General features: G+C 49.1%; 5 protein-coding genes across 6 annotated transcripts in view; 2 read left to right on the forward strand and 3 right to left on the reverse strand.

Moving 5' to 3' along the window:
* The window catches only part of LOC122371450 (actin, clone 403), a 93,712-nt gene that overhangs the window by 50,813 nt on the left and 16,580 nt on the right, over positions 1 to 26,319 (forward strand). The window lies entirely within an intron of this gene.
* LOC122371454 (mitochondrial uncoupling protein 4-like) lies at positions 286 to 14,009 on the reverse strand. Of its 2 annotated transcripts, none has more exons than XM_043347795.1 (10): positions 13,932 to 14,009; positions 13,457 to 13,604; positions 12,620 to 12,684; positions 11,937 to 12,121; positions 11,402 to 11,524; positions 6,035 to 6,232; positions 5,451 to 5,543; positions 4,845 to 5,050; positions 2,165 to 4,512; positions 286 to 1,715 (listed from the first exon to the last, which is right to left on the reverse strand). In XM_043347795.1, exons 2-8 carry the CDS (start codon positions 13,551 to 13,553, stop codon positions 4,876 to 4,878), a joined length of 936 nt encoding a protein of 311 aa, XP_043203730.1. In that variant the 5' UTR covers positions 13,554 to 13,604; positions 13,932 to 14,009; the 3' UTR covers positions 286 to 1,715; positions 2,165 to 4,512; positions 4,845 to 4,875. The 2 variants fall into 2 exon arrangements, with proteins under 2 accessions (XP_043203730.1, XP_043203729.1); XM_043347794.1 differs by having other exon boundaries at positions 13,838 to 13,999.
* LOC122371447 (acyl-CoA-binding domain-containing protein 6-like) lies at positions 720 to 1,460 on the reverse strand. The gene has a single exon (XM_043347784.1). The coding sequence runs from the start codon at positions 1,458 to 1,460 to the stop codon at positions 720 to 722; it is 741 nt and encodes a 246-aa protein (XP_043203719.1).
* On the reverse strand, positions 14,898 to 18,183 carry LOC122371452 (actin, clone 403). The gene is made up of 3 exons (XM_043347792.1): positions 17,770 to 18,183; positions 16,130 to 16,652; positions 14,898 to 15,940 (listed from the first exon to the last, which is right to left on the reverse strand). The coding sequence occupies exons 2-3, from the start codon at positions 16,632 to 16,634 to the stop codon at positions 15,315 to 15,317; spliced, it is 1,131 nt and encodes a 376-aa protein (XP_043203727.1). The 5' UTR covers positions 16,635 to 16,652; positions 17,770 to 18,183; the 3' UTR covers positions 14,898 to 15,314.
* On the forward strand, positions 22,933 to 24,809 carry LOC122371464. The gene is made up of 2 exons (XM_043347807.1): positions 22,933 to 22,983; positions 24,042 to 24,809. Exons 1-2 carry the CDS (start codon positions 22,933 to 22,935, stop codon positions 24,807 to 24,809), a joined length of 819 nt encoding a protein of 272 aa, XP_043203742.1.

A 26,319-nucleotide genomic window follows, 5' to 3' on the forward strand; every position in this document is an offset into this window, starting at 1 on the left:
GATGGGTAGGAATTTGCCTCTAGTGAGCTGTAAACAAACAGATTGGGAGCCGCGAGGGGACCAGCCAAAAGGGCTAAACCGGGCAATAAAATAAAAAGTAATGTATCCGCCTTGTAGCCAACAGTTGCGCACCATTTATATCTTCTCTCGTAAGGCAAACCTATCTACCACCCGCCTGATTCTCTTCAGTGAGGTAATTTGCTGCGATCGTGGCCAGACACGGCTGGTCAGTTTAATCTGAAGAGATACAGTCACCAAACTGTAGTCGCCAAAGATCGCAGGTAGTTCAATTCAAACATGTATTGCCCCTTCAATCGTCAGACATGGCACCATTTGCTTGAATCACATCTGATTGGCGCACACATCACAAACAAAAACAACATTCACACTGGAGATGACGGCAGCACACGAAATCATTTCAAATCTGCCAGTCTCGCCTCAGGCTTACCAATTACACTCACGACGAGCAAATGGTGACATAAATGAAATCGGTGTTGGCAGTTTATTCATAAACACCAATCTTCCATCACATGGCTCACTTTACTTCAGAAAGGTTTGTAACAAAAAGGGCATCTGACCTGTTTGAATATTTAACAAAAAGTTCATTCCACTTCAATATCAAAAGTCCGCTAAATCCGACAAACACAGCGACTGTGCGAGGAACTGTCCACCGCCGAGCAGACCTCACGTGACCCCTGACCTCGCGGTTCATCCTGACCTCAAGTTTTGCCCGCCTGGTCCAGCAGTGACCTGACCTCTCCCTCCGCCCCCTCCGCCGGCGTCACTCCGTCCGTGTCAGTGACCTTCGGGTCCGCGCCCGCCTCCAGGAGCACCCTCGCGACTTCTGTGTGCCCGCAGCTAGCCGCGTAGTGGAGCGGCGTCTGCCCATCCGCGTCACGGCAGTCGACAGTGGCGCCTCTGGTGAGCAGCAGACGAACTATGTCGACATGACCGCGATCGGCAGCCCAGTGAAGAAGACGCAGACCCTCTCCGTCAGCCGACTCGCAGTCAAATGTGGCCCGCTGGGCTAGTAGATCACACCTCCCCGCCTTTACCAAATCCAGAGGGGACGCGTCGTCGCCGACCGTGGCGCCATCTTCCTCTGCACGGACTGGAGTGGAGACGGCGATACCAAGTCCCCGCGGCTGGCCGGCGGTTTCGGCGTCCCCTCCAGACATCCAGTTGGGCTGCAGCTCGGTGAGAATCTCCACATAGCGCCGCTTCGCCTCGAGTTCCGTCATCTCGCCCAGAGATTTCCATGCGTCGAATTTGCGCCGTGCGGAGAGGCTGAACAGTCCCGGTCTCTGCCCGCGGCATTCGCCGCAGGTTGCCTGTTTGTAACACGCGTATAGTCTGAGAAGATCGTCGTCCGGCAGGCGACCGGAAGAGGCGAGGAGCTCCACGCAGCGCGCCGCGTCGTCGAACGCTTCGGAGATCATTTCCTTTTCTAGGTCGCCCATGGTGGTTGACGGTGGCGGCGACTAACGTTGGAAAATTGTACTAATAGTTCACAAATGGTCACAGGTGGCAGCACTATCACACGCACCGCGCACTAGCGGGTTATGTTCCTACTTCCTACTATTCAGCGCGTCCTATTCCGAGCCAGGGCCCTTCCGTTCGCTGACCGATAGATGGGAGCCCTCCAAGACGTGGCCCGGTTTGTTGATGAATGCGTTGAAGCTCTCGCGGGTCTTCATGGTCACAAAGCCATAGCCCTGCAAAACATGAAACAGAGACAGGTGTAAAATGACTCCTAAACAACAAAACACACTTAGTTGCAAAGATTGGAGAACAGTTTCAACAAGTTCTCAATTAGTCTGTGGGCAAGCAAAAGAAGATGTCACTTAACATCTGGTAAGAAAATTAGGCCACACAAAATAAGTGGTGCACTGCAAACTAAATAATCTTTACCAACTGTGGTGAGACATTACATAATCAAACATGTTTGACTAACAGCAGAATATCACTCTGATCAATAAAACAAAAAATGTTTAACATACATTCAATCAGATAGATTTAGATTTCAGACTGACAAAGATTCATAATTACAAATGCAATCATATTCTGACTTAGCAAAACCTAGAAACCATCTGCAAAATAGCAAAAGGTTCATCAGTCTTTGTGGTATCAAAAGATAGATGAGTTTTACAAATAATCAGCATACCTTGCTCAGGCCAGTCTTGGGGTCAAAGACCACACGGGCCCAGGCGACGGGCCCAAACTGGGAGACGTAGGAGCGCAGCTCGCGGGTGCTCACTGTCCACGGCAGGTTTCCGACGAACAGCGACAAGCCCTGGCGGGAGGCCATCACCTGGTGACACACACATAGGGGTGGGTGGTCAGGTTTGATAACTCAAGAATTAAACATGCAATCTTCCAGCTTTTTGGATCAGGATGAAGCTCAATTCATGTTTTATTATCATGAGCATTACATAACAAAAGCCAAAGTTGTGAATGTAAATGAGGAAGTGTCGACTAAGGGATGTTACGATGACCCTTTGTAATCACTTAAACATACAGAAAATCGGAAATTAAGGCAAAACAGAATTGAAACCCTTCCCTTCGTCCTTCGACAATGAATGCATTCATGCAAAGACAACTGCGAGGCGATAACACATAAGATGTGTTTTTACAATAGTTCAGTTGCATGAAATTAATTCTTAAGTTGAAAAAACCCTTTTAGCAATAACTCACCTTATGCAGACAAAAATAAACACCACCGCTCCACTGTTCCGTGAAAAATGCCGACGTCAAGGATGTGTCTTTACTGCAAAACGCACCACGTGATAGCACTAAAACGCTGCAAAAAATATATACCCACAACTTCTTCACTGCCAGATTCGCCACAGACTTATCGTAAAGAAGATAGCAAGTCATGAAAGCCGCAAAGCCATTGAATAGGATTCAACCATGTTCTTTTGTGAATTTCCTAATATTGGGTATCTGAATATGCATTTTGACCGTAGTGGGCCAGAACTTATAAAAAATGTATCAAATCAATACCTATCATACATTAGCCACGGACATTAGCCAATGGGCATGTCATTACAGCTGGTCTTCAGCGGCCCATGGGCTGAACGATGAAATCACACGAGACATCGACGGTACGTCGGTACGTCGATCTCCTTATCAACTTCCTCGTCTAATGAAGTACCCCATGGTACCCCATGAAGTACCCCTCCGTAAACGGATGAAGGATCCCCGAGGATGTGATCGTGGCGAATGGGTTTCAGAAGCAATGAATACCATTACGGTGGTGGCTCCTGGCCTATAAGTTGGTTAGTGAAGGGGGTTTTGAACATCCAAACATTGACGGAATTCAAACCAGATCGAAACGATCGCTCACCATGCACACATTATATTTCTCCAGTCATGAAAACGTTATCAGAATTGCTTAAAAACTCCATCACAGGCCGAATAACCCTGCTAGAATTACCTACTAACGGCACATATTTCGCGCAAAAACCACGCAGACGTCCGTTTCGACTTTAGCTGGTCACACTTCCCAAAAGATGTGTTGACATTGCTCACCAAGTGTTAACGCACAGGTGACATTCCGCAAAATTCACAACTCAGGCGTACAACATGTACTCCAATGGGTTTCGACCTTCAAAAACAATGCCCCACGAGTCTCCGGTAGCTACCACAAAGCATGACAATTGACAATAAAACGACAACGCGACATGGGTATTGGGTATCAAACGGTTCACAGAACAATCACACATCGATGATGCGAATAGTACAATCGTCGGTCCAAAAAAGACAGCATCTCAAATGCACCATGCAATCGTGATTTCGGTCCGCTCTTGACACAAATTACAACACTACGAGGTAGGTACATAGATTGTAATTGTAATTGTAAATTGTAACCAACAGCTAAATCAAAACTGGCCGGGCTGAAAATAGTGCGAGACATTGGGATTCGCAGCAAAAATACACCTCAGTATTCATTCAATGCCTCGTGCGGCCCAAATCTCGTTCCAATGAATAATAAGAACTGGCATTTTACATTTGACAACTTGTTTTAAATATGGCAAGCTTTGAAAGACATTACCGAAGCTTCAGGACTTGCATTCAACGTTGACATTAACTGCATACACTTTCCAATGTGGTCCGAGCTCATTATCCAATACACATCCATCAAAGCACACTAATTTCAAACTCGATTGCACCAGCTTCTGAAATACAAACATTGCACAACCACACCACACAACGAGTAAATGACGTTGAGCCACACACACACCTTTCTAAACTTATCCTAGCAATTGCATTGTTGAAGTAGCACAGTCTGGTTTTCGCACAAGCTCGATACATATTACACAAATAGTTTCTAGGTCCGGTATAAAACGTTCCCCCTAACATTTTATAGTCACTGGCTGGTCAGAAATCTCGGCCAATTGAATATACACTAACGGTGGGTCCCTGTAATGCTGCAAATCGGCTGAGAGGTCTGTGACGTGTGATGGCTGAAGCCATGAGATACTTATCCGAGTCGGCATTGTTTCAACAGACCTGAAAACAGTGGGAAAGGTCACATAGCGAAAAGCTCAAATAGCCGCAAAAATGAAAAATACGAGTACTTACGATCCATCAAAAACGATAAAGCATGCGAATAGTGAATACGATACATTACAGGCCGGACAAAACGGTCCAACGGTCCTCCGTTTAATCTGGCTTCGACGAAAAACGCTGCAAGTGCGCATCACAAAGTATTAGTTCTAATATTCGCCGGTAGAGGGACAGACATGGCCACCGGACACACCACTAACAGAGTATTTCGATAACTGCGACAAAATTTGGCGAGCTCCACCCGATTCCACCACCATCTTGCGACACAAACTCACCATTCTGCTCCCTCCTCTCTCCCCGCCGTCGCTAGAAGCTTTCCGTGCCGGCCAGTTTCCGTAGATTTTCATATGTAAACCAGAAGGTGAGACTCCAGGGAGCCATGCGTATCCAGCAGGGCAGAAAGCCTTTGTACATGGCCAATAGACCCTCCTCTCGGACCAGACGCACGAAACAATCGATTGAGTTCCGATACAGCGTCCCTCTGGGGATAAAAGCACATGTGAGACTGCCAGGACCATTTTTATCAATAAAAATCAACCCAAAGTGCTGGTGAAAGGGACGTAAATGGCAGAGTGCAGACCCATGGAAAGTGTGTTCTGGGGGTGATTTTGTATTGGCGGGTGAGGCATAAAAATCATTAAAAAAGAAAATTAAAACACCAATCGATACCATGTCGAGTGCCCCCCCCCCTCTCCATCCCAAATTCGCACATAATTCTATTAGAGCGAATCAATCAATTGAAGTAAAAACATATCAACTCATGCTCTCTACCCGGTAAGCTCTTATCATTTTCTAGAACCACTACCGTCACCAAAAACACACTGCCTTGAGCCTTCTGCCCCTCCCTTCCCTCCCCGAGTGACCCCTCTCGGAGCGTATACCTTCCACTGGCGTCGGTGGGCTGATTCATGACGCGAGTCTTCACAACGTCGGCAGGGGTGCCCAGAGTGGCCGACACGAGGCCGGAGGCCACACTGTGAGCGACACGGGGTCGGCGGTCAGTCACGCTGTATGGGAGCGGACAGAGGCTGTGAGGGATGGAGGGTACGGTCAATCATACTTGAACAACAGCTAACAACAAGGGGAAGCTGTAAGGGGTAGAGGACAGGGCCAGTAATATCACATAACAGTCAACACGGACAATATGGAGGCTATCCTATGTGACGCAGTGTGCAGAAGTCCACAGCACAACACCCTGATGAGAGGAAAGATTAGAGTCAGGGACTCAGGGAGCATGAGCATTAGCAAGCTTCAGTCACATTATATTATTGTGTGTTTTTTGGGGCTTTAGGGTGCGCAGACTACTAAAGGTCATTTTGCGCCACATTACGCTACATCCCACAAGAATTAAGTGATATATCATTCCCATTAATTATGACAATTCTTTTAACTCCAGGCTATTCCAAATAACCTTATGGTCTTACCTGGACAAACCTCGTGCGACGGGACTATCTCCGGCACCCACCTGGCCAGGAAGTGTGTGACGGGCGTGTCGCCCAGGTTGGTGCCGCGCACCAGGCGCGCCTTCACCGAGTCGTAGGTAGTGAGGTCGCCCAGGTTCACCAGCGCCGAGCGCTGCACGTTCGGCACGCAGCCCTTCCACAGGCCGCGCGCGCCGCCCTCGCGGAGAATCTTGCGGAACGCGTGCGCGGCGTTCTTCACTCTGGAATGGGTCGAGAAGTTAACAATAGAATAGTAAGATGATTGAAGGAATATGAATAAAGCACTCGTCTCAAATAATTGTCGGCAGCAGGTAATTAGTTATTTAGGTGCATGCAAACACTCAACACCGCAGTTTGACAACGATATGTTGCCTTGCAAAGTCCATTTATTGTCTGTATGCGAGATTCTTGTCGTAACATTGACGAGCCTAAAATAGAACCGGGAAAGGGTGAATCACATGAAAAACATATGTGTCTAGGTTGAAAATTAATCAGTCTGTCACCAAGTTGCAGTCACATTGCGATTGCCTATACCGTAAACATAGCCCTTTTCGACGAGCACTTTCAGCACTGACCCAGTCACGGGCCCGGTACAATGAGTCATAGATACGCCCCAATACCGCGGCGCCGGTCGTCCATAGCCCACCCAATGTTGACCCGTCTCCAACCGCACCGCCGGCGCTGAGGTCACCTCGTCGTCGTCTGCGCTCGCACTCCCACGTTCTCATGAGTCACTGTCGCGTCGAAATTGTCGTAGTCGTCAGTCGACACCCCTCGCGTCCCCTAGTCCAGTCACGCCCCGTCTGCGTTCATCGATATAGCTGAGTAACTCCGATGTTCCCCTACCCAAAAAGGACGGGTGGATGACTCATGGCATTGATTGACAAGAGACGCCCAATCGCTGGAATGTTGGAGTGCAATGTCGTCCACATGACGGCAAAAAGAAGTTGGGATAAAAATAAAACAATTCAACGTAGCTCTTGCACGTTTGTGGGAAACTTTCAACCGTTAAACTTTATGTTTGAATTTTGTATTACAAACCAAAGTTTAGCGAACTATGAGGCAGTGGTTTGTGATTTAATATCACCTGTATCAAAATGATTTGACAGAATGATTGAATATGTCACATCATCAGCGGTTAGACATGCGCCTACATTTAAAAAGCAGTTACCGTACCTCCAATTTAATATCGCGCTTTCTTTTTACCACAGTAACCCGGTAACGCGCTCGTTTGTTCTATGGACACCTCCGTTTGTCCTGAATACCGGTACAGGCAGCCCCGTGGCCCGAATGGCGTGTGATCGGGCTGCCCCAGGTCACAGAGGTCAGCGGCGCGATCGACCGCAGCGGGTCAACCCGGTGACCTTTTGGCACCTGCACGTCCGGTACTGGAGCCAGTGGCGCCTCACAAGTTGTCGAATTTGTCGGCAGCAAATGGGGCACGCCTTAAATGAGATTAAAGCGACATTGAATGAAGAGTTTTCATTAATTTGTTGAGTGCTTGAGCAAGGAGCATAATACAAGCGTAATACACAAGTTTTAATGACCGGATCTCCTTGAAATTACCAAAATCGAAAAAGCTAAATATTTATTCGTTGGTATTCGTTGCTATTCGATAAGATACAAAAAAGTGATGAATTTTCGGTCACGGACCTTCTTCTGATCTAACTATGTTTTTGAAGTACAATTCAAACAAGATTCCTAGCGAACACATCTGCAAATAAAAGTTTCTTTTATTTTTATAAAAGAAACTTTTTTTTAGTTGACCTTAGATCACGTGACCTAAGGTCAGCTTTTGACCTTTCGACCTTTCGAGGTCAACATACATATGTTTCGGTGCGGATCGACGAGAGGATCGCGATGGTGCTATTAGTTTGTTCCTAGCTGGGATACCTTGAAAGTTATTCGAGAAAAACTTCATATATATGTATAGTGCCGCTATTTTGACTTCCTTTTAGCTCCTGTGACGTCATCTTTGACATGACCTGAAAATGACCTCAGTAAAAATTATAGACCTTATCCGTGTGTACCCTTTACCGTTTACCGCTTGTCGCTATCTTGCTTTATTCTCGAGATCTCGCTGTCGCTCCCGCTCGTAATAATGGACAGGTCATAAAAATGACCTGACCTGAGGTCAACGCAGGGCGATAACCACTTTTTTTACTATCGCATATGAATGACAATTGATAAGGCTTTAATCGTCATCAGACAAAATTGCAATTTTCAGTGGGGAAAATATCAAGGTCACTCTTCGAAAAATAGGACAAAAGGTCACGTGATCAAAATTTTCAAAAATTGAAAATCCGAGATAGCCAAAATGTTTGTTGATTGATTGTGAGTTGAACCATATCAAGTTTTCATCGTAAAAAATCAATAGTTTCTGAGTTATAGGCCGCCAAACATAGGGCTGCAGCGCGAACTCCAGGAATTGCCCGAGGCTATATCTCGGAAACCGTTGTTCGAAGAAAAAAAATCCTTGCCACAGCTGGCTTCCCCGCCCATCACAACCCCTTACACCAGTTTTCAACGAAGAATAAAATATGAGGGTGCAAATTTAATCTTTTATTTGTCGATTTGTCGTGGAACGCCCCAATGTTAAATTTCACGAAACGAATCTGCTGTTTGGGTAGAGGCTACGCGCTCATGGGGCGGAGCCACGTAATGACGTCAGCGCTAAGCTCCGCCCTACCCCTCCGGCGATCCTTGCCCGGCGACCGGTCACTCGCGTCTCTCGCTCCATTCAGGCTTGATGGTGGGCGGTAGCTGGTAGCGGTAGCGGGCGCTGGTAGATGGCATTTAGAGCAGATGGCGCTGGTGGCGGGGCTCGAGTGTGGCCGAGCGCAAGCCTCTGCCCGGGCCTGAATTGACCTTAACATTACGAGTGAATGAGAAGTACCTTCCATAATCGTTTGGCGTCAAAATACCTTAGTAATAAAAGTTTCGGCAGGTTCTGAAACATACATTGCCAGAATATTGTCAACGAAAGTTGACGCATTTAAAAATTATCGCAAAAAAGTGGGGTCTCAAGGGGTTTGACGTTCATAGTAGGTATCACGCATGTCATGCAGGGTAATCAGCCACGTATCGTTGGTCAAAACATGTGCGACGCGCGTTAGGCCAAAAAACGCCCACACACGACGCTAACAATGGCACAAACTTTACCAAATAAAATCCCTTGATGACCAATGCCTTCTAAAATCCCAGTAAATCCCAAATTCTCCTCTATCCGTCGCCGTCGCCGCCACTTCCCTTCCACCACCGTCGCTACAATCGGGGACCGGAAAACCCCGGTGGTAGCAGCTCAGCGTCGGCGGGGGCGCCGGATGTCCGGTCTTGGGGCCCTCCGTCCGCCGAGGGGCCGGTCGGCGTCCTCAGTCCGTCGAGGGGCCGGTCGGCGTCCTCAGAGACGGTGGTCGGCGATATGTGGTGTGGGTAAGACGGGTAGGGATGGCCCGCAGTTCCCCGGGTTTAGATAGAGCAGAGAGCGGCCACAAAAATATGACAAAATAACGAGAAAAGAAACCCAGGGAATCACGAAGAGGAATGCTAGGATGTCTGATGTCAGATTTATTCTGGAACTAAACCAGATAGGTAAAGTAATGTATACTCACCACTCAGGCCGTGTGTGCTGTATGTAGGACTGGCAGGGATGGCCCTGTGGTTTCCAGAGGGTTTAGATAGAGCAGAGAGCGGCCACAAAAATAAGACAAAATAACTGGAGGCGAAATCCAGGGACTCGGGAACCGTAATGCTGGAATTTCTGATGTCAGGTTTATTTATACTCGTAGTACGGACACTGGACAGACATGAGATGAGCACGACGGTAAGGTTATTTATCGCCACGCCGCTTTCTCAAAAGAGTGAATACTACCATTCCTGCATTTCAAGCGATACTATGACGACGGAGTAAGTTATTGCGCCCGAAACGCTAGTCATCCTCAGGCGCCCGTGATTTTCTCTGTAGCAATAAAATTTTGTTTAACCCTCGCATGTGTGCGGCGTTTTCCAGCTTCTAATGTGTAGGGGGGGGGGGGGGGTCGGTTGGACCCCCCCTTGCCGTTTGGCCCCTGATCGAGCTAGAGCTTCGCGGAAAAAACGAGCGTGTTGCCCGTGACGAGAGGAAGCCGATGATACCCAATTTTAAGGTCCGAGGTCATTGGTTGACCTTCCAGGTCAGGTCAATGACCCAAGGTCGGGAAAATCGGGACCTGTTAGAAAGTCGTAAAGTGTGGCTGCTAAGGGGTTTTTCGGGGTGCTGATCACGAATATCGTGTTAGTTTTGATCACAGATGATGTCTTTAAGCATTTAGACCAGGTCGGGTCAGGTCAGGTCAGGTCAACCAGTAGGCGTCGTGACGGGTATTAGTATTACGTGTCAACCGCCTCTGACAGCTTCGTAACATGTTACGAAGTCACCAAAACTACTTCGTAAATGTTCAAATGGTTGCCAAATTCGAATTCAGCTCCAAAAACTAGCCTAGAAACATGTAAAACTCGAAAAAGTGAACCGAGGTCACCAAAGGTCAATGACCTGACCTGACCTTCAGGTGACCTTGACACCCACCCTAATGCATGGGAGCAACATCAAATCACATGTTTGAACGTTTGAAACCACGAAAAGCTTGTAAACGCGCGGCTAATGCGAGCCGACATACGCGGAATCGCGATTCCGGCCAAACATGGTCTCGGAAAAGAGGTCACAGGTCAAAGGTCATTGGGGTCAGGGTCATGAAATTTTCAGGGTAGGTGTAAAATTGATCAATGCGAGGGTACTGAAAGTTTCGTCGCGATCGGCCACTTTTTACGCGAGTTATTCGTGAAAAACCATGGGGGGGGGTCCATCCGACCCCCCCCCCCTACACATGCGAGGGTTAAAATTCATCATATCCTGTGCAGGACCAGCCCCCTCACCTTTCCTGTCTCTCGCTAACCCCCTAACCCCCCTCCCCCCGCTCACGTCCCCTCTGGACCCACGGGGTGACTCAGGGCGCCCGTAGGTCTGAAGTATTGATCAGCGATTGGCGCCAGTGACGCTGTTACTGGCTCGCATGCAGCCCGGTTTAGTACCGGACTCTGGGGCCTGGGAACGTGTGGTTCAATAAAACTCAGGGTGGCTCCGTTTTATATCGCTGTGAGATATCTAGCTCGTATCGCCGTAAAAGTGGATTCGATGTAGTCGATTCATGGGACAAAATTCCCGAATCAATTTCGCTACAAGAGGGCATAAAGGTTTGTTTTCGCTTAACGCTGTTTTCTCTTCAGTTATGGATGTAGAATGAACATACCTTCTGTCCAGAACCATATCGCGTTAGATCAACGCAAGTGCATCCATCACAAGCCACGCACCTGGGCACGATGAATGATGCACATCGTTTGCTCTCTGAACTCACCTGGGTTTGTGACCCTGCAGCCGCCGCCGGCCTTCCATCTGCATCTGAACCTTGACGAGGTCAGCCGGGGAGGCCAGCAGCTGCCCGAGCCCACCGGCCAGCAGACCCGCGCCGGCCGCCTGCCTGCACGGGCCCAGGGGGGGGGGAAGATTCTTTGATGCGAGAAACAAAAACAATAGATCAACAGTAATCAATATCCGTCGTCAGTCAGCATTAATTCGAGCACGAACTTAGAAAAAAAACTTAGGACGAAGTTTACGAGCATAAGCTTACGAACAAGCAGACAAATACGAGGAGACCACCAACACAGCGGCAAAGACCATCACCATCGCACAAGCAGGACAGTTAGCACCGATGACAACCCTTCGAGACTCGCCAAAACGCACAAGTTAAACAAATCTAGCACTGTGATAAAAGGCTCTCCAGCGCTGACCTCCACTTTCTGCGTTTCACACTCGCCAGACGGGCAGGGGCCGGTTAAACAAATCCAGCATTGTGATAAAAGGCTCACCAGCGCTGACCATTCCACACTCACCAGACGGGCAGGGGCCGGCCGGGGGGCGCGATCCGATCCCGCAGCCACTCATAGCCATTCATTCGCACCCCCGTGTAGATGAGGTGGCGGTAGATGGCCGGTGTGACGCCCTGCCACAGACGGCGAGCGCCCTCCTCGCGCACTATGCCCGCCGCCGTGCGCAGGAACCCGCGGTATGGCGCCGCCTGGGGACGGAATGGGGGTGAACGGTTAGGTTTGGAACAGGGGGGGGGGGGCGAAACAGGTCACAACTCACAAGTGGTAGAGGGAACAGTCACAGGTTTGAGGGCAAAGGTGATGAGACAAGTGTTAGATGACAAGTGTTGACAGATGCAGTAACATTATATGGAAAAGTAGATGTTAAAAAACATCCATCGATTTGGAAGCTATAACCTTAGGCCTGAAAGTGTTTCCTGTTTGCTTCCAATCATGAATTGCACAGTACACAATAGGCAAATTATGTGTAAAGGAAAGGGACAACTTAGTTACTACAAACACTTTTTATGTATATCCAGAAAATAGCACAGAGGTTCCAAATAACCACACTCTGTAGTCACAGTCACTCACAACACTTCTGTACAGTGTAATGCATGCAGTAGAATTTTACAGCAGTTTTGTGGGAATATTATATTCTGACAATGTGAGTAATGTCTCTGACAATATATCGGCACAGGGCAGCTTACCTTTCCCAGAGATGCCTCTCCCTGGATTTGAAGGCGGGTCTTGGTGAGATCCAGGGGATACGTAACTGTTGAAAACAAAGCAAAGGAGCTAAGAAAACACTCAATAAATACTGACAAGCTAGACAATCATGGATTATGTTTAATGTAGCCACTGCAATAACCATAAAACTTAAAGGGACCCTCCCACCTTAACATTAGATTTGAGTTGAGATAGCCAAAATGGGGTCCCTGGCTCACAATTATCGGTTTCGGCACTCACAACATCGAGAAATGCCTTAAATCGGAAATATTGAATTTCAAAATTGCAGCATTTTGATTCAGAGGGGCTAATGCTTAGGAATACCCCTCTGAATGTGTGACGTCAGCGCAAATATCTAACGATTTTTAAATGTTTGACTAAAACGTTTTGTAGCACGCGGTAGTATATGCTATTTGCGCGCAACATCTGCCGCAAACGCCGCACTTCTAAAATAAAGTCGCTAGAAACAGCGGAGATCCAAAAAAAGTAAACAAAAGTAAAAGTCTAATATCTTGAAAACCGGTGAATATTTTTCGGTGAAATTTGGTAGATATTCGTTTTCGCTCTTTCTGAACCGAGCCACATCACTTTCATGCCAATTCATAAACTTTTTTGAAGGTGGGAGGGTCCCTTTAAAGCCATGCACTCACAACAAAATGAGCAAAATATACACAAAATATTCAAATAATTACAAAAGGAACCAACCAACCAGAGAAAACTAAGTGACAAATGCATGCTCAAAGCATACACATCTAAAACTTTATATAACAAATCTCTGATTGTAATGTCAGAACTCGACATAGGAGCTGGAGCCTCACCCAGTTCAGCACATGTTGCCGAGCAGCAGGAAAGGATGTATTTGAACCATACTTTCTGAGCTATGTCAGATGTCAAGTTATTTGTCTTGTCCTTCATATTTGTTTGGTTATATCTGGAACAAGTGCTTAAAAGTGCACAGGTTTAACCCTGAAATCAGAAAGGCAACTTATTGTCATGGCAGAAAATACATGCATCGTGACAACTTACACCATCAAGCCATTTAAGTCTGAGTAAAATAACCACTGGTTGAGAACACATAAGTATGCACTATGCAGATGCATTTTTCCAGCAGGTTCGATTGTACTGCATTTGTTTGTAAAAGGAAAATATTTGGGCGCAAAACTATTTAGGGCGTTTTACCAACATGAACACCAACCAACCTTCTCGTGTGAGTCACATGAAGACTAAGAAAACGCTATCGTCGAGGTCCGATGCATGCAGTATAACTTATTTCAATAACTAGTGCATATTTACCACAAAATTCATTAATAAATAAAACAAAATCGGCTATATATACACATACTGTAATGGACATAATATATGCACCGACCTGTTGCGCCGGCCGCACCGCAAATGTTTCAAACGCGGCATTTCTGTATGGCTTTGCTGCTACCAAATGTATACCAAATAGAGGGAAGTAGAAAATACTAGGAAAGGTATCCCTTGCGTTATGCCAATAGAGAAAAGAAAATACACTCTTCTGCGGGTTCAAAAAATATCCAACGACCAACCTAGCAAACGCTGGGTCATTGATCAGGCTATTCCTCAGCCACTATGCCCTTACATTGCGCTCCAAGCTCGTTCTTTCCAAGAATCATGTTACAGAGCCTTGCCGAAAGCCATGATTTCGGTAGCGGCGGGACACCTTCGGGGGGGGGGGGCACTGCCGACTTTTGGTCCCATTCTTCCCATCGCAACGCCCATAGGGCTAATGTTAAAATGCAAAAATCAAGGGGGCACGGTGGTCCGGTGCCCCCCCCCCCACACACACACACCCGTTCCGCCGCCTATGCATGCTATGAAATTAATGTTCGCAATTACGTAGAACCTACAGCATCGGTGTTCATGTGAATGTGTGTTTTGATATGTAGAGACAGAAGTAAAGCGCCAGGTGTCAGCCGTCAAGAGTCTTTCCCGCTTACCGGCTAAATATGCATCTTCTTCGGTGCATACCTATTTATAACCTACCCTACGGCTAATGCTGGAAACATTTGTTAAAATTTACCCGATGCATGTCCGAAATTGTCCCAAAATGGCCTAGAGCTACTACTTTTACACACGAGTTTCCTTCCCATTCCTGCAACGTAGCAGCACTTCACGCCTTTCGGGTAACCTTGATCTCTAGGCCCGCTTACATGAAGTGTTCATTATCGAATTAGGTTCTGTCGTCCATAACGAGCTTCTCCGTAGTTTTCACTGTATCACTCAAAAGGCGGCTGATACGGCGTATTTGTTTGTATTACAAAGACTTCATTGGCCATCTCATTTGGGGCCAACTCAGCGCAAAACATCCGAACAACGTCCACGTCCAGCTTTGTCGATGGAAAGAAATACGTCTCGACTTGGCAGCTGGCACTCCCATACGTGGCATGAGGAATCACTCAGACCTAGGCTAGTCAGAAGCTGGGATAGATCTGAAGTAAGGCATTTACAACATAAATAACACAGTCAAACGGCCCCTGGGGTGCACCGCTCTGGCAAGCAGGTCAGGAGGCCCGCCTAGCGGGAATGCGCCCAATAACTCGGAATGCTCACTCGGTCATCACGGATGGGATGCAGCTCTTGGAATATATCGCGCTCACAATAAAAATAAGAACCATCCACATGCAAGTAATCTCAGACACACCAGACACAAACTTAGAAGCATTTGCGGTGGACAATGGAGGGGCCAGACTCGTCGTACTCCTGCTTGGAGATCCACATCTGCTGGAAGGTGGACAGCGAGGCCAGGATCGAGCCGCCGATCCAGACAGAGTACTTCCTCTCCGGCGGGGCGATGATCTTGATCTTCATGGTGCTGGGCGCCAGGGCGGTGATCTCCTTCTGCATGCGGTCGGCGATGCCCGGGTACATGGTGCTGCCGCCCGACAGCACCGTGTTGGCGTACAGGTCCTTACGGATGTCCACGTCGCACTTCATGATGCTGTTGTAGGTGGTCTCGTGGATGCCGCACGACTCCATGCCCAGGAAGGACGGCTGGAACAGCGCCTCGGGGCAGCGGAAGCGCTCGTTGCCGATGGTGATGACCTGGCCGTCGGGCAGCTCGTAGCTCTTCTCCAGGCTGCTCGAGCTGGCCGCGGTGGCCATCTCCTGCTCGAAGTCGAGCGCCACGTAGCAGAGCTTCTCCTTGATGTCGCGCACGATTTCGCGCTCGGCGGTGGTGGTGAAGCTGTAACCGCGCTCGGTGAGGATCTTCATCAGGTAGTCGGTCAGGTCCCGGCCGGCCAGGTCCAGACGCAGGATGGCGTGAGGCAAAGCGTAACCTGAGAACGAACGAGAAAATCGTAAGCATCGCATTTGGGTGAGCAGTTCGGACATGGCACAGCAAGGCATTGATATAAAGGACTACGGAGTGAATTGACGCTTCAGGACCTTGCGGCTTATTAGATAAGTTCATGATCGTTGTTCAAAAGCTGGGCGAAGTCTAAATGAACTCGTGTCGTGCTACTCACCCTCGTAGATGGGGACGGTGTGCGAGACGCCGTCGCCGGAGTCGAGCACGATGCCGGTGGTGCGGCCGGAGGCGTACAGCGACAGCACAGCCTGGATGGCCACGTACATGGCGGGCGTGTTGAACGTCTCGAACATGATCTGGGTCATCTTCTCGCGGTTGGCCTTGGGGTTGAGCGGCGCCTCGGTCAGCAGCACCGGGTGCTCCTCGGGCGCGACACGCAGCTCGTTGTAGAAGGTGTGGTGCCAGATCTTCTCCATGTCGTCCCAGTTGGTGACGATGCCGTGCTCGATCGGGTACTTGAGGGTGAGGATACCACGCTTGGACTGGGCCTCGTCGCCGACGTACGAGTCCTTCTGTCCCATGCCGACCATGACGCCCTGGTGGCGGGGCCGGCCGACGATCGACGGGAAGACGGCACGCGGAGCGTCGTCTCCGGCGAAACCGGCCTTGCACATGCCGGAGCCATTGTCCACGACCAGAGCGGCAACCTCGTCGTCACACATGTTGGCTGAGATAAGTTACTGAAAAGGACAAACAGGAAGTCGTTAGTTTCGAGCACTTGAGTCACGCATCACGTAAGTCCACAAGTCTGAGCCACATATCCACGTATCTCTACATTCTACCCGATAATCACCGGTATCACCCTGGGGCCCCATGGCTCACCGCCCTTCCCACGAACCCCACCCGCGGCGGCGGTTCAAATTCCCGGCACAGCCGCCCCCGCAGCCGCCCGGCACATTCCGGGCTCTGTTCAAGGTCGGTGGCCCCTCGCCGTCCTGAATCACCGAGTGGCCGCGCCGCTGCCGCTGCCGCCGCCGAGCCGCGCCTTATATGGGCATGAAAGCGGCGCTCGCCGGCCGGCCGGCCGGCAGAAGGAAATCGATGGGTTGACGCCCACTGGCCGGCGGCTGCACAGTGCCATGATGCCGTGTCTTAGGGGGCGATAAGTGCGAGTACAGCAACACAAGGGCATAGCTAAGACAATTACGAGTTGTTAAAATGCGGGCGGTAAATATTGAAGACACTCGGCCTATGGCGCCCCAGGGACAGCAATGTCGCACAAGAAGCGAACACCGCCCGCGAATGAATTGAACGGGAGATGAGCGGTATCACTAATTGGCATGGAATGACAATACGTTGGGTTTTGACTGAAACTTTTCGCACACTGCCCAATTAAACTACTTGAAGTCCTCAGAGACGAATGTGGCGCACATCCTTTTCAACTCAATCAGCTCAAGTTGATTACACTAAATGGTGAGGTAAGATGTTTTTGTGGATCAATGGCAAGGCGAAGTTTCGATTTTCATCATTTCCACCGTCACGTCCCCTTATAGTGACCAGCTACAGATAAGAGCCAGCAACCTTTCATCTGCTGCAGACAGACATGACCGGTCACCGGTTACGGGCAAAAACTCGAATAGTACTTTAACTCAAACGCAACCAGTGTGCTAGAATGAAGATACAGGTTTAGGGCAACCGTTTAACACAAAATTTTGATGAAACACTGCAAGAATCACAAAATACGAGCAAAAGTTTTAACCCGGCTCGAACCGGCGCCCGGAGAAACGCAATCGCAAAGGAGGAGCCGGGACACACAGCAGCACAGGACCCAACATCACTATATGTAAGCTCACTTACCGAATAAATATCACAGACTAGAATCGAGCACCGCACTGTCCACCGTTCCACACAGAAGTGAGCACCGGAAAGAATTTTCTCTTGGCTTTACCGGCGCACCGAGCGACTATCTGGGCCGACGCCGGCCGGCCGCCGTCAGCCAATCAGAACACAGATGACCATATATGGTCATCAATGAAACAGCGCAGCCGACGGCGGCGCGGTCACGTGACCGGCTGGTCCGCCGCCGCTGCTGCCGCCGCCCCGCGACGGTTGAGCCGGGTACTGGTCGTGCTGAGTCGCAAAAAAAAAAAAATGAAATCGAAATCGTTGAGCAGCAGGACCCAGCGAGCGACACTCTGTCTGGTTTTGTCTGGTTTGACGACGCTCTGGCGGGCGCGAGACGGGTGAGACTAAATGCTTACTTCGAAATCTAAGCTGCGTTGCGGCATTGGCGGTTATGTGCGGCGTGTATGCCGCATGATTAGTAAGCGGCGACCACTAAATTAAAAATTCAATAGCTTTGACCTGTTTTCAATGGATAACACTGCATACCAAAAATGTCCATCGCTCTCGTCATAGGATATTTAGATTTAAATAACTAACTTATCTACATCATTGTTTTGAACGAAATTAATACTCAGCCGCGAACGTATAAGGTATAACCCCTTGCTGTTTCGCTCCTGATCAAGCTAGAGCTTCGCGGAAAAAACGAGCGTGTTGCCCGTGACGAGAGAAAGCCGATGATACCCAATTTTAAGGTCCTAGGTCATCGGTTGACCTTCCAGGTCAGGTCAATGACCCAAAAGGCGGGAAAATTGGGACCTGTTAGAACGTCGTAGTGTGGCTGCTATGGGGTTTTTCGGGGTGCTGATCGCGAATATCATGCTAGTTTTGATCACAGATGATGTCTTCATTCATTTAGGCCAGGTCGGGTTAGGTCAGGTCAGGTCAACCAGTAGAGGTCCTGCCAGGTATTTGTAGTAGGTGTCAACCGCCTCTGACAGCCTCGTAACATGTTACGAAGGCACAAAAACTACTTTGTAAACGTTCATGTGGTTGCTTAATTCGAATTCAGCTCGAAAAACTGACCTAGAAACATGTCAAATTCGAAAAAGTGAACCGAGGTCACCAAAGGTCAATGACCTGACCTGACCTTCAGGTGACCTTGACACCCACCCTAATGCATGGGGGCAACATCATATCACATGTTTGAACGCTTGAAGCCACGAAAAGACTGCAAACGCGCTGCTAATGAGAGCCGACATACGCTGAATCGCGGTTCCGGCCAAACATGGTCTCGAAAAGTAGGTCACAGGTCAAAGGTCATTTGGGTCAGGGTCATGAAATTTTCAGGATGGGTGTTAAATTGATCAATGCGAGGGTACTGAAAGTTTCGTCGCGATCAGCCGCTTTTTAAGCGAGTTATTCGCGAAAAACCTTAGGGGGGTTGCATCAACCCCCCCCCCCCCTGTGCGGGCGAGGTCATGTTTTGATAGCAAGACTGAAACAGACTTTTTTGGGTAGCAGGAAATCGCATGCCAGAGCCTATTCAAATTCTTTTATCGGCCTTTATATGCACCAGTCGCATACAGGTACGGGATTTAGCATACGATTTCCAGAGTATCGAAAGACTGTTTGGAGACAACAAAGGAAGGAATGAGTGAGTTAAGTTGAAAGTATTAATTTGGTTCAAAATGATGATGTAGATAACCTAGTTATTTAAAGCTGAATATCTTATGACGAGAGCGGTTGGCATTTTTGGTATGCAGTGTTATTCATTGAGAACCGGTCGGAGCGTTTGAGTCTTTAATTTAGTGGTCGCCGCTTACTAATCATGCGGCATACACGCCGCACATAACCGCCAATGCCGCAACGTAGCTTAGATTTCGAAGTAAGCATTTAGTCCCACCCGCGCGAGACAGAGGCGGATCCAGCTCAGAGGTTTGGGGGGGGGCAAACCATAAAAATTTATCGATTCTTTCCATGCATCGCCCATAGGCGTAATGTTAAAATCATGCCGTTTGGGGGGGGGGCAAATGCCCATTTTGCCCCCCCCCCCCCCTGGATCCGCCACTGGCGCGAGATGACGTCAAAGTCATGTGATCGTGATTGGTCTCTTAGTGACAGATATTCCTAATTCTGGGCAATAAGGGATTTTCTCGGTACAAAAGACGATTGATCGTGCTGTATGCTGAAGAGTCGTGTCTTATTTGTCCACAACTTAACATTTTTGGAGTCTGGAGGACAGATGTTATTGTTACAGGTGTAATGGCAGCTTATTTTTACGTTTTGATTACTGAAGTTTTTCTTCCAAGTTAATTCTTTTAGGCTTTTAGGCTAAAAGTTTTAGCTATTTACGGGAATAATTGTTTTCCAGGAGATTTAAAACATAGGTGCTGGTGAATAATGAATATTCATCTTAGGAGTGCAAAACAAAAACACGCTGGTTGATAGTCATGAAAAACGTCTTTAAAGGGACCCTCCCACCTTAACATTAGATTTGAGTTGAGATAGCCAAAATGGGGTCCCTGGCTCACAATTACCGGTTTCGGCACTCACAACATCGAGAAATGCCTTAAATCAGAAATATTGAATTTCAAAATTGCAGCATTTTGATTCAGAGGGGCTAATGCTTAGGAATACCCCTCTGAATGTGTGACGTCAGCGCAAATATCTAACGATTTTTAAATGTTTGACTAAAACGTTTTGTAGCACGCGGTGGTATATGCTATTTGCGCGCAACATCTGCCGCAAACGCCGCACTTCTAAAATAAAGTCGCTAGAAACAGCGGAGATCCCAAAAAAGTAAACAAAAGTAAAAGTATAATATCTTGAAAACCGGTGAATATTTTTCGGTGAAATTTGGTAGATATTCGTTTTCGCTCTTTCTGAACCGAGCGACATCACTTTCATGCCAATTCATAAACTTTTTTGAAGGTGGGAGGGTCCCTTTAAACAATCATAGCTCCCTGCCATTTGTGACAGACCTAACGTTTATAAGAGTGCGTGCAACTAACGCGTAGCGTAACCCTTCTTTCTCATGCTGACGTGCCAGTCTGGTCACTATCAATTTTCAGCTGTTCGATTCGATGACTGACCCGTTTCGCAGCCTCTGGAACTTCTTCTGGCGCTGTCTGTTGACAGCAACCTAAATCTGTCCCAGAGAGATATGTCACACAGCTTACGCAGAGCACAGTTGCTTAAAGAATGATGTTTCACCCCTCACACAAGCTATTAGTGGACTGGAGCGGTAAGTTGCGCCGCTCAAGTCAGTGATCAAATAATTAAACGTGTCTATGGTGAGCGTAGGTAGCGTCGCACGAACTGTGTGTAACACTCAGTCGACAGTCTGCGCCGTGCGGCACAGCCTACCATGCCAGGCAACTGACTGCCCGGCGCCCGCTATAAAAGAGGCATCGCTCTGTTGTCAACTGTAGCCTGTAGCCACATGATATGATCATAATGGCATGCCAATTGGTTTATTATATTGTTTATTGCCGATTTTGCTTGTCTAAACTAGCAAAGAAGACGAAGAGGTGACGAGGTCCTATTGAGAAAAGGCATCTCAATATTGCGGAGCAGTACCTTTGCATATCTACTTGTCACTTATCTGTGTGCCAGCTTAACACAACTATGAGTATCTTGCTTCCCAGTTCCCACCATCTTATCCACATCCCACAGGTCACAGAAATGGAACACCGCAAACCATAGGGTACATCGCCAATTTATGTAAGTCACCATGCCCGATGACGCGTGACCTATGACCTTCTCGATTCTCGAACCCAATCCTGTCAGTCAGTCCATCACCACGTCACCTAAGTAACCAAGTAACCAGACCGCCACAGGACGCTGATTCATCGTTTCCATGGTTACTTCTGAGGTGTACTGCGTCGCAAGGAACGGAAGTACTTGACGTGTATGATTCCTGGCAGTGAGGAATTCTTCCTCGTGTTTCATCGGTGTTGGACGCTGATCCGCGGCGTTGGGCAGTTCCTGTTGCGTGCTCGTGATTCACGGTCACACGGCACCTCCAGTCATGGGGTGAACTGTGAAGACTTGCCTATCCTATCAGCACGTTCCTGGTAACAGAGGACTTGTGTTTGATGTGTACTTTGAATCAGTTGGTCTGGTCGAATTGGTTCATGTTGCGATAGCTGGTGAAGATATGTGATTACATTTGTTATTGGTCAATTAAGTAAAAATGTTACGCGGGATTCAGCTGGTCGGCGCCCGGCGGTCGCACTGGATGAAAATTCCAATTTGTTTGTGGCATTTGTATTTGTCCTTTAAAAAAGTAATTAATTGCCCGCCCCAATTCTAAACTACTAAAAAGGAAGGCGTTCGACTCGTCTCCAGTCCCAACTAAAGAAGTTCGTCACTCGCCATAGATGAAGAGAGGTAACCGAAAATTAGTATATTTTTTAAGGTAACGACCCTGAAGTGACGTGGTTCCACCTAACCTATCCGTAACGACCCCACCCTCTCGTCTCCTCACCGTCCGTCGTCTGGTCTGCAGCTTTCCTCTGGTGCGGTCAGTGACCGTCCATCGGCACGGCACATCTGGCGGCCCTGTGTCAGCCACCGGCCCAAAACGCGCCGCGTCCGTCGTCTCCAGTGCGCCGAATTCGGTACGCGACGGTGATTAGCCTGATTTGCCGCGCGGCACTGCGCTGGACAGAGGAGGGGTTTCTCTTAGCTGTCGGTGTTTGACTACGAGATGGCTCTATTTTCATTTGCAGACTAGTATTAGTGCCGTCTGATGACTATTTTCATTTGTAAACTAGTATTAGTGCCGCCACTTGCATGACAGATGACTGTTGTTTGAAACTAGCTCGCTAGCTTGCTAGCTGATAACGCTAAGAGAAACACAGCCATCGTCATCACATCTGTCATCTCTCTCCAACGGGCATGTTCTGCAGCTGCTGTCAATAGTTATCGCTCATCAAACCGGTGTCAGCGGACCATCCGACACCGGCGCGCGGCCGTGCGCGAGCAGAACGGTGCTGGGTGTTCTGCCTGCTACCAGCGCTGGAGCGGAAACTTTCCTCTGCCATGAGCCTCTGTAAAGGTGCAGGCATACTTTGAAGGCAGCGCAGACACCCGCTGAGATGAGTGGGACGGTCCGCGCGGTCGGACGGACGGTCGGTCGGCCCACTTCTCACCAGCAGAGGTGCCGAGGCGATGACAAAGCGCGAGCAGATGACGGCCGACTTCCACGGAGCAGAGACCGGAGTCGGTGCACATTAGCCATAGTAGAATTGAACGGTGCTCCTGGAATTGTCTGCTCTGAATATGAAAACGCTTGATACTCTTTCTTCCGCGACTAACTGAAGTGGACGCTGGCCTTTTAGCCCCGGTTGAAGACCGCTTACGCTTGAGAACACTCATCTCTAGCTGTCTCTGTTTAGACTGAGTCAAATAGATGGGCCTAGCGAGCATCAGGCTTTCTTCTGTAGCTAACATTATGTTTATAACCGCTAATACATTTCTTCAAATCATGAAATCAAGAAACCACCTGCCACCCAACACAGCCATGTGTGCTTTTTCAATTTTTTAGTACCGGGTACATCATAGAATCAACAGCGCTGACCCGCTTCTTCCAATCTAATCAAACCGTTTCACTTTTTGCAAGTTTCCGTGTCAACAAAACTCAAACTTGGCACATACCGTTTCTGTTAGTCACAGATCTAACACACGCATAGATCCACGAAGCCCTATCAGAATCGCAAGTCCGCAGCAGTTTTCCATATTTGGTCACACAGCCCGCAGTCGCCTCTCAGAGATATCGCTCCCAGCTCCAAACAGAGCCAGAACCATATAGTGGTTGGACAGCCATATAGACAGAACATCAGCGCGGTGATGGAAGAAAGATGTCCCGCCGAGACGAGGTATAAAGATGATATCTGAGATCTGGAAAAGGACAGCGAGCTGCGAGCGTGCGCGACAGGTGAAGTCTATGCGTCAACCACTGGATTTGCGGAGAAGAATGTGTGTCTGAAATGGCAAGTTTGCTTGCACTTAGAGTGAACATTTGCATTATTACTGAAAGGAAGAACCATGAGCAATGTGTAGAACGGGGCAATTGTAAAATGACCCACCATTTTATTTTAGGAAACCTTGCAATCATTTCAATACAATGCATTTTTTGTGTCAGTTTCCTTAACCCTTTCGCTTCAAACCGTTCAACTGGCGCAGACACCATCCCTGTCCCTTCTTCACCAATGTCACTAATAGTCACAAATGTCACTAACATGCAGCCCAACACCATAACCATCCCAACATGGCACTAGCATCACCACCAGAGCGCCGCCACCCCGAGCCACGCCGAGCCACACCAGCGGGACGCACCAGAACCAGTCATTATATGTACCGACTCGCTGTCGGCGATAGCGGCGCTGAGAGAGGGTCCGTCGGCACAGCGCTCGGCCAGAGGCGCTGCCATATGGAAGCAGCTACTGGAGCTCACCGCCGGAGACCGAACGGTCACCCTCCAGTGGGTTCCATCCCACTGCGGGATCCCAGAGAACGAGTCCGCCGACGCCCTGGCAAACGAGGCTGCGACGCTGGCACAAGAAGACGTCATGCTCGATGTAGACACCATCTACCGAGCGGCAGTCCGCACCGCCAGAGACCGCGCCGCAAGGGACAGGCCGACATACCCGGACCCCGACCGTAAAGCCGCAACGGGGTGGTACAGAGAGCTTATGGGTGCAAGATGGCCACCACCTCTCACCAACATGGACAGGACGACAGCAGTAGACGTCCACCAGATCCGCACTGGGCGCTGGAGCGGCTCGGCGCAGTTTCTCCATTCCATCGGACGAAACCCATCTGCGGACTGCCCACAGTGCAGGAACCTCGACTGCCCTGCAGCTCGTTGCCCGCTGTGCGGCGAGCAAGCCGACACACCTCGACACATCCTGCTGACCTGCCCGGGACTGATGGGGGTTCGCCTCAGAATCCCGGCGGTCGGCAACATACTGCCGACGGTGGAGGAGGTCAGGCGCGGCGACACGGTGGCGGCCCTGGTGGCCGCTTTCAGGGCCCTCCAGAGCTGAAGCTACACCGCGGCTCTGCCGCGGATGGAGGGAAAACCAACAACAACAACAACAGCCACGCCGTGTCATCGTGTCAGGGACGCCACCAGCATGTCTGTATGCCTGCACGGCTCTACAAGGCCAAGGCCAATACCCATAACCGTCCGCCCCCCCCCCGTCCGACGAGCCAGGCAGGTGAGCCGTTGCCGGGGGCTATGCCACTCCTGCGTTGAAGTCTTCGTGTTCTGCGGCGCAGTCTGTCAGCTCTTTCGACCGTTGGTGCCTGGGGCGATCTCACGCGGGCCCGCGGGGCGATGGCAGGCGGTTGGTACCGGTGGGGAGGGGGAGGGAAGGTTTGAATTTAGGATGTCCGGTGTCTGGGAGTGCCGGGTTCTCGGGTAACGATAAAACGCTGGGGGAGGGGAGGGGAGGGAGAATGTAGACCGGAGAGGATGGCACGCAGACTGGAGAGCTGAGTGGAGGCATTTGGGCGAGAATTAGACACGAACTGGGTGACACACTTGGAAAAGTTTTTGACGTGCTGGAGTGGAAGGGAAGGCGAGGGTTGTTTAAAATTTATAACTGGAAGCCTCGAGCTACTAAGTTTTTGAGGAAAACTGAAAAAGGCTGACTAGAATGCCACTTCTGGAACGAACACATTTCATGATCTTGCACTGAAATAAGAAAGAAATAAAATAAAACAGTTTTTATTCATTCAGGCGACACCCGCGACCGTACAACCTTTCTCGGCTTAAATCTCAAAGTAAACGTTTGCAGCGTCTCCAGCCCATAATGCCCTCGGTAACCTGTGACCGAAGATTCCTCAGCGGCCTCCCATTTGGTAGAAAAGGCCCAGAGGTAATGGTCAGCACATTTATCCACCTTGCTGCGACATACTACCGTTATGCTTGTATCTGTTTTTGACGTTTTTAATTTTTTCCAGACGAAAAAAAAATCGTAGCCAATTCAAGACTCCAATGTTGCTCAATGATAAAAGATAACCAGAGCAAATGTAAGCTAACAGGTAACCTCAATAAATGTATTTATTTCTTTACATGAATGAGCCACATTGTCTCGCAAGTGAGACACATCATCTCTCGGTCTCCCTCAAATCAACGGTTGCCGCTGCATTTTCGGGGGCAGCCGCTGAGCTCGAGTCCCCGCCGTTGGAGCGCCAGACACCCATTACGACCGGCGACCGACCGCACTGAACGGTGGGAGCGGCCCCAAATGTGTGCGCTCAGTCATGCTTACAGGGTGCTTCGCTGTCCGCCCGCCGGGCATCCGCCGCCCGCTGCCGCTTATAACCGCTGCTCGCTGCCGGTAGCCGTCGCCCGCTTCATCTTTGGCGCACGCTCAACGCTGCATGCCGCACGGTGCAACAATGCACAATGGTACTGCGGGTGTGGTCCCCCAAAAATGCATAGCTCGTGCCACAGATGAACAATGAAGATTGGTGATGTTATGGGACATTTTTACAGGCCGTCATGCACGCAGCGCATATCTGAGTCATATCTACAGATGGAGATAT

Source organism: Amphibalanus amphitrite, unplaced genomic scaffold, assembly GCF_019059575.1.
Source record: "Amphibalanus amphitrite isolate SeventyFive unplaced genomic scaffold, NRLGWU_Aamphi_draft 001246F_arrow, whole genome shotgun sequence".
In the NCBI taxonomy this organism is placed as follows: domain Eukaryota; kingdom Metazoa; phylum Arthropoda; class Thecostraca; order Balanomorpha; family Balanidae; genus Amphibalanus; species Amphibalanus amphitrite.

Coding starts and splice junctions, on each gene's coding strand:
- LOC122371447 (XM_043347784.1), bottom strand. CDS start 1,460: ATGGGCGACCTAGAAAAGGAAATGATCTCCGAAGCGTTCGACGACGCG.
- LOC122371454 (XM_043347795.1), bottom strand. CDS start 13,553: ATGAAGGACAAGACAAATAACTTGACATCTGACATAGCTCAGAAAGTA. Junction 11,525..11,936: donor GGCCGGCCCCTGCCCGTCTG/GTGAGTGTGGAA, acceptor GGGCCCGTGCAG/GCAGGCGGCCGGCGCGGGTC. Junction 5,051..5,450: donor CCCACCGACGCCAGTGGAAG/GTATACGCTCCG, acceptor TTTTATCCCCAG/AGGGACGCTGTATCGGAACT.
- LOC122371452 (XM_043347792.1), bottom strand. CDS start 16,634: ATGTGTGACGACGAGGTTGCCGCTCTGGTCGTGGACAATGGCTCCGGC. Junction 15,941..16,129: donor CACCGTCCCCATCTACGAGG/GTGAGTAGCACG, acceptor GTTCGTTCTCAG/GTTACGCTTTGCCTCACGCC.
- LOC122371464 (XM_043347807.1), top strand. CDS start 22,933: ATGACAAAGCGCGAGCAGATGACGGCCGACTTCCACGGAGCAGAGACC. Junction 22,984..24,041: donor TCCACGGAGCAGAGACCGGA/GTCGGTGCACAT, acceptor ACATGGCACTAG/CATCACCACCAGAGCGCCGC.